Here is a 6,689-nt window from a genome sequence, read left to right as displayed (position 1 = left end):
CCCACTCCCAGCTCTTCCCCATTTCCAGCTCCTCTGGCTCCCAGCTCCTCCCCGCTCCCAACTCCTCCTTGCACCAGCTCCTCCCCACTCCCAGTTCCTCTGTCTCCCAGCTCCTCCCTGCTCTCAGCTCCTGTGGCTCCCAGCTCCACCCACTCTGGTCATCTCTCTCCCTTTCCCCCTCTTCCCTTGTCACTCCTTCTGTCCTATTTGCCTCCTGCTCCACTCATTCTGAGCCCCAGGATCTTCCTCCCAGGCACCTTTTTGCCTAGGGGACCCCTTTTTGTACCTTTTTGCCTAGGGGACCCCAGGACCCTGACAGCTGAGCCCAGGGTCATCTTGGCTGTGTGACCTCAGCAAGTTCCACCCTCCCGGGCCTTGGTTTCCCCTTGAATAAAATAAAGAATGGCCTACTGGCCTTAAAGCACCCCCCAGGTCCCATACACTGCGGTTCTGGGAAACCCCTGCCTGACCCAGCTCTGCGCATGGAGGGTAGGGCCCCACTGGGCCTGGGGAGGGTGGGCCTTGGAACCGGGTGGGCCCCTCCAGGACCGCTGTCCCCACAGGCCCGACCACCACTTCCTGGAAGCTATCTGCTGCTTCCCCATGGTCTACTACATGGAGGGCTCCGTGGACAAGTAAGGCGTGGCCGGCCGTGGCTCGAGGGGGCTCCACACCCACCCCTCCCCTCCTCTTCCAAAGTCTGGGGTGGCCCCGACTGCAGGTGGGGTGGGGGGCTGAGGTCCTCCTGCCTTCTGACCAAATCCCAGGGGCCCGTGGGTGGGGAGTGGGCCATCCTCAGCCATGGGCTCCCGGTCCCGCCACCAGCCTGGACAGCCTGCTGCAGTGCGGAATCATCTATGCGGACAACCTGGTGGTGGTGGACAAGGAGAGCACCATGAGCGCCGAGGAGGACTACATGGCGGACGCCAAGACCATCGTCAACGTGCAGACCATGTTCCGGTGTGCCCAGCGTCCAGGGCTCGGCTCCAAACCACCCCACAGCCACGACCGTGGACCCTCGCCCTGAGACCCCCACAGCCACGACCACGGGCCCCCGCCCTGAGACCCCCACAGCCATGACCACAAGCCCCCACCCTGAGACCCCCACAGCCATGACCATGGGACTCCACCCTGAGACCCCCACAGCCACGACCGTGGACCCTCGCCCTGAGACGCCCACAGCCATGACCACAAGCCCCCACCCTGAGACCCCCATAGCCATGACCATGGGACTCCACCGAGACCCCCACAGCCACAACCACAGGCCCCCACCCTGAGACCCCCACAGCCAAGACCATGGGCCCTGCCCTGAGACCCCACCTACAGCCACACGATCATGGGCCCCCACCCTGAGACCTCCCACAGCCACAAGGGCCCCACCCTGAGACCCCCACAGCCACTGTGGCCCCGCCCTGAGCCGCCTCTGCCTCCCCCAGGCTCTTCCCCAGCCTCAGCATCACCACGGAGCTCACCCACCCTTCCAACATGCGCTTCATGCAGTTCCGCGCCAAGGACAGCTACTCTCTGGCTCTTTCCAAACTAGAAAAGGTGAGCAGCCCTGCCCCGTGCCAGCTGCCACCCCAGGAGCCCAGAAAGAGTGGGAGGAAGGGGCTGGGGGAAAGGGGGCCAATGCATGGGAGGCGGGGCTCCTGCCCCCTCCTGCTGGGGAGCTCAGGAGAAGGGGTGGGGGCCCAGCATGGACAGGGGCTCTTGATGGTGGAGCCAGGAGGTGGAGGCAGGGCGTTTCCCTGACCTCTTGTGGGGCACTGGGAATGTGGCCCGTAGCAGCCCTCCATCTCCCTGAGCAGGGACTGGGCCTGGCCGTGTCTAGAGGCCAAGGCCATCTGTTCTGGGATGGTCAGTTGGCCAGAACCCCCATAGGGAGCCCTCAGATTGATGGTTCCACATAGTTGGGCTGGTAGCTCTTAGTAGAAGTAATGCACACGGCTGCGCCCTTCCAGACTCCTCCGCTGCCCCGGCCGCTACGCCTGACCTTGAAACAGGTTCACTGTAACCACTGTCTCCTTGTATTGACAAGGGACCGAGGGCCTGAGAGGGAAGGAGCCTGCCTCGGATCGCACAGTGTAGCAAGTGGCTGGGCTGGAATTGGCTTTCTGCCCTGGGAGCTCCATGACGAGCATGACCTAGGGTCAGGTGTGGAACCCAGGGACACAGGCACTGTTGCTGTTGCCTTGATGTTTGGCTGACCCCAGCCCCACCCCATTCCCCACCTGCTCAGGCTGGGGCAGCACCACCTTGTCCACACGGGGGCCGGCGCCCGGGCAGCCCTAGGCTGAGACCAGGGGGCGGGCACCTTGGTCAGCAGCAGCAATGCTGTCTGTTCCACACAAACCCTGAGCTCACCGGTCTGGGCTGAAGTCCTCATCGGCAAGCTGCTGGGGCCTGCATCGCTGGAGGAGTGTGACACCATGGAGGAACTACTGAGCCAGGCCAGGCCTGACCACCAACACCAGGCAGAGGACACACACAGGCCCTGCCTGCGACATGGACACGGCTTTGTCCCACCTGAACCTGATGGAGAGTGAGAGTGTGTTCTGGCCAGCCACGGACCAAGAGCCCATAGGGATCCTGGAGTCAGTTCTGCCCCAGAGAGACACGAGGAGGCTGGGCTGGTCAGCCACCAGGTCAATAGGGGCACCTGCCTCGGAGATGCCAGCCTGAGGCATAGGGGGATGCTCGGGCAGCTGGTCTCACCACAGGAGAGGGCTCTGTCTGCACTGCCCGCCACCCAAGCCCACCCTAGAGCCTGCCCTGCCTGGTGTCTGGAGCTCCTGGCCCCAGTCCCCGGCTCACTGGCAGAGGGGTGTGCCCTGCAGCTCAGGTGTGAGTCCCCAGCTCAGCCGGCAGAGGGGTGTGCCCTGCAGCTCAGGTGTGAGTCCCCGGCTCAGCCCGGCAGAGGGGTGTGCTCTGCAGCTCAGGTGTGAGTCCCAGGCTCAGCCAGCAGAGGGGTGTGCCCTGCAGCTCAGATGTGAGTCCCCAGCTCAGCCCGGCAGAGGGGTGTGCTCTGCAGCTCGAGCCGTGTGCAAGGGGAAGAAGTTTGCAGGATTCTGTGTTCAGGGGCCAGGCCACTCCCCAGGGCTGGGAGGACTCTCCAGATCTAGAAGACTGAGTCTGACCCAGTGTGGACCGGGAGGCTGCCGTGCAGTCGTGGGCCACGTAGTCATCCTGGCACGGCTCCTCTGGCCTCAGCCTGGCACCTCTCTGTCCCACAAGATGGCTTGAAGGTTGGGTCAGCAAGCACACGGCCAACACGCTCCTACCGGCCTTCCCACCAGGCAGCCATCGCCAATCACCCACCCTCCGCCCGCTGTGGAGCCCCAGCTCCTTTCCCAGCTTTGCCTCCACTGGGGCCCTGTGCTGCCAGGGCGGGTGCGGCCAGCTCTCCATCTCAGGGCAGTGGACAGTCCTGGGCTCCAGCTCCAGTCATGTGGTTCTGCGGCAGTTGTGTGACAAGGACCAAGGAGAAGTCAGGGAGAAGTCCTCCAAGGAGAAGTCAGGACGTCAGCAAAGCCCCTGGAAGCAGCCGTGAGTTCCTCTGGGCTGACATGGTGCTGGGCCAGGCATATACAGAGACGTGGAGCCAAGGGAAGAGAGGGCGCCGTGGACCACCTGACCCATCGCCCTCTGGAGAGGCTGGGATCTGCCTCCCTGGCATGCAAGGATCCCGTAGAAGGAACCAGGGGCCGCATCTTCTCCAGCCTGGGTGGCCTTGGCGTCAGCTTCCCCGTGGGTCTGACAGGCCAGCATACGGTGACCTGCTTCCAAGAGGGACACCTGTAGCAGCTTCAGACCCTTATTTAAAAGACATTAATGCCAATTTACTATTATAAAAATGTACACGTTTATTATGTATTTTACTTCAAAGAATACTGAAAGTAAAAAAGAAAAAGAAAAGAAAAGTTAGCCCAAATCCCTGCAGCCAACATCTTCTACATCCAGGCACAGTGGAAGGATAAAAACAGAATTCCAGGCATGACTCCGGAAGGAAAAAGGGAGGAGGTGGAGATGGCATACAGGGCCATCAGTGAGATGGTCTGCTGGGCACGGCGGCTCATGCCTATAATCCCAGCACTTTTGGAGGCTGAAGCAGGAGGATCACTTGAGGCCAGAAGTTGGAGACCAGCCCAGGCAACATAGCAAGTCCCCATCTATACCAAAAATTTAATGGCTGGGCGCGGTGGCTCATGCCCGTAATCCCAGCACTTCGGGAGGCCAAGGAGAATGGATCACCTGAGGTCAGGAGTTCAAGACCAGGTTGGCCAACATGGAGAAACCCTGTCTCTGCTAAAGACACAAAAAGTAGCCAGGCGTGGTGACGCAAGCCTGTAATCCCAGATACTTGGGGAGGCTAGGGCAGGAGAATTGCTTGAACCCATGAGGCAGAGGTTGCAGTGAGCCAAGATTGTGCCACTGCACTCCAGGCTGGGCGACAGAGTGAGACCCTGTCTCAAAAAACAAAGCAAAAGAATAAAACTATTATTAAGGATGCTGCCAGTGGGCTGACATGCATCCCCCCTTGAGGGCTGGCTCCGGAAGGTTCTCAGAGCCCCAGTGTGAGAGAGGAGCCTCTCCTGCCGCCCACCTCCCCCGCCGTCCACCTCCCCTGGTCTCCAGCACCCAGGACTTCTCTGCCACTTCATTGCTTTCACATGGTCAGCTTGTGTGATCTCTCCTCACCAGGAGCCTTCCTTCAGGCTGGCTCTGCCCGTCCCAGGGCTGCACGGTGCCTACCCTGCTCCCTCTGACCCGAGGTCTCGTTCTCAGGAAGGGTTCATCCACCCCTGTGTGCACCTGTCTTCGCTGTCACTTGTGAACAGGACCCGCTCAGCCCCTGCTGAAACCCTCCTGTCCCTCCAGGGCCGCCACCTGCCGGGCCTTCAGCAGAACAAAGAAGTGGGTTTCTTGTCCAGAAAGCAGGAGGAAATCTCTGGAAGGTCCCAAAACATCCAGCTTTTTCCTTCCTTCCATGTCTGTCTCTGGCCCTGTCGTGGTTCTTGTTTCCTGTTTAGCGTTGTTCTGAGTAAAGGAAAATTAAAATTGCAAGTTGTTCAGGAGTTTCACATTCATCTCCATGAAGTGCAGCTGGAATTCCGGATGCAAGTCACCGTGACTGCAAACTCACATGCCCGTCGCAGCTCATCGCACCTGGTTCTTGCTCCAACAGCGGGAACGCCGCACAAAACTAACTCCGCTGTTTCTCACGCCCCAGCCTTCCCACCGGCCACTGAGTCAGGGCGGACCCGGAGGAAAAGAGGCTTCTGCCTGATTGTCCTGTCGCCGTCATTTCTTTTATCTGTGAATCGAGTTCTGGTTCCAGGGGGAAGTGTGGCCTCCGTGGGCGCACACACCTGCCTGTACACACTTGCTTGGAGGCCGAGCTCCAGGGTTGGGGCTCTCTGCTGAAGAATGGCCCGAGAGATGGCCACGGCCGAGTTCGGAACCTGTGGATGTACCACCTCACGTGGCAAAAGGGCCTCTGCAGATGGGATTAAGTCACGGGCCTCGAGATAGGAGATTCCCCTGGAGCATCCAGCAGGTTCACGCCATCAGGGTCCTTCTAGGGAAAGGCCAGAGGTCCCTGTCCAGTGGGAAGCAGCTGCACAGCCAGCTCTGAAGAGGGAAGAGGGAGCCACGAGCCAAGGCAGGCGGCCTCCAGGAGCTGGAAAAGGCGAGAGAAGGAGCCCCCCAGGCATCCAGAGGGAGCAGGGCCCTGCCCAGGCCTGGATCCAGCCAGGGACACTTCAAACTCCTAAATCCAGAACCGGGAGAGAGGACACAGGTGTCGTTTTAGCTGCTAAGTTTGCAGTCATTGGTTATGGGAGCCCCAGGAAACTCACACAGCGGGTCCATTGTGAGCCTGGAGCGCCGGGACAGGAGGCCAAGGACAGCAGGCAGCCTGATGCTTGCTCCTCCTCAGCCCAGGCCCCACGCGCCCTCCGACACCACTTAAAAAAGTGCAGGAGAGGATTATCAGGAGGATTTGGAATTTCAGGATGGCAAGAGCAGGGCACTTGACCAAACGCAGTGCCTATGGCAGCCGCCGGGAGTCCGTCTTCTCATCAGAGCCCCACATCACTCCTCCCGGGCTCTTGCCCTGAGTGGGAAGATACAGCTGGTTCAGGCCTGCTGGTGTGTGCACACATGCAGACACACACTGTGTACACACATGCAGACACACAGTGTACACACATGCAGACACACTACACACATGCACACTGTACACATACACCATGCACACACGTGCCCTCGCCTCCGTGGCTGCCGTGCCACTGAAGGGACCTCAGCACCAGCCCGTCTGAGGCCCCTCCTTTCCCACAGAGGGAGCGAGAGAACGGCTCCAACCTGGCCTTCATGTTCCGTCTGCCCTTTGCCGCCGGCCGCGTCTTCAGCATCAGCATGTTGGACACACTGCTCTACCAGGTCAGCCGGGAAGCAGCAGCGGGAGGGCGGCTCCTGGGTGGGACCCCCGTCATGCCCTCGGCTCTGCAGCCTGGTCCCCACTCTGAGTGACAGGCCTCCCTCTGAACGACCTTCCCTGGATTCCAAGGAGACCTCTGGGCCCTGTCTTTGCCCCGGGGATTTCTGGGCCCTTTTTGACCTATGGGTGCCTAGCAAGTGCGTTTTCTTAGAAAACGTGTTCCAGGCCGGGCGCGGTGGCTCAAGCCTGT

At 60.6% G+C, this 6,689-nt stretch overlaps 1 protein-coding gene across 6 annotated transcripts in view; it reads left to right on the top strand.

Moving 5' to 3' along the window:
• KCNT1 (potassium sodium-activated channel subfamily T member 1) overlaps positions 1-6,689 on the top strand; it is a 98,907-nt gene that overhangs the window by 83,050 nt on the left and 9,168 nt on the right. For 5 of the 6 annotated variants that reach the window (XM_023227730.2, XM_023227728.1, XM_023227734.1 and 2 more), the window contains 4 exons: positions 564-635; positions 826-960; positions 1,437-1,548; positions 6,340-6,441. In XM_023227730.2, the coding sequence (XP_023083498.1) occupies positions 564-635; positions 826-960; positions 1,437-1,548; positions 6,340-6,441 (421 nt within the window). The remainder of the gene's footprint in view (positions 1-563; positions 636-825; positions 961-1,436; positions 1,549-6,339; positions 6,442-6,689) is intronic. The other variant, XM_023227733.1, reaches the window with a different exon arrangement.

Source organism: Piliocolobus tephrosceles, chromosome 14 (assembly GCF_002776525.5).
Source record: "Piliocolobus tephrosceles isolate RC106 chromosome 14, ASM277652v3, whole genome shotgun sequence".
Taxonomy (NCBI): domain Eukaryota; kingdom Metazoa; phylum Chordata; class Mammalia; order Primates; family Cercopithecidae; genus Piliocolobus; species Piliocolobus tephrosceles.
Note: the sequence above shows the minus strand (reverse complement) of the source record. Positions and strands in the feature narration are given on the sequence as shown.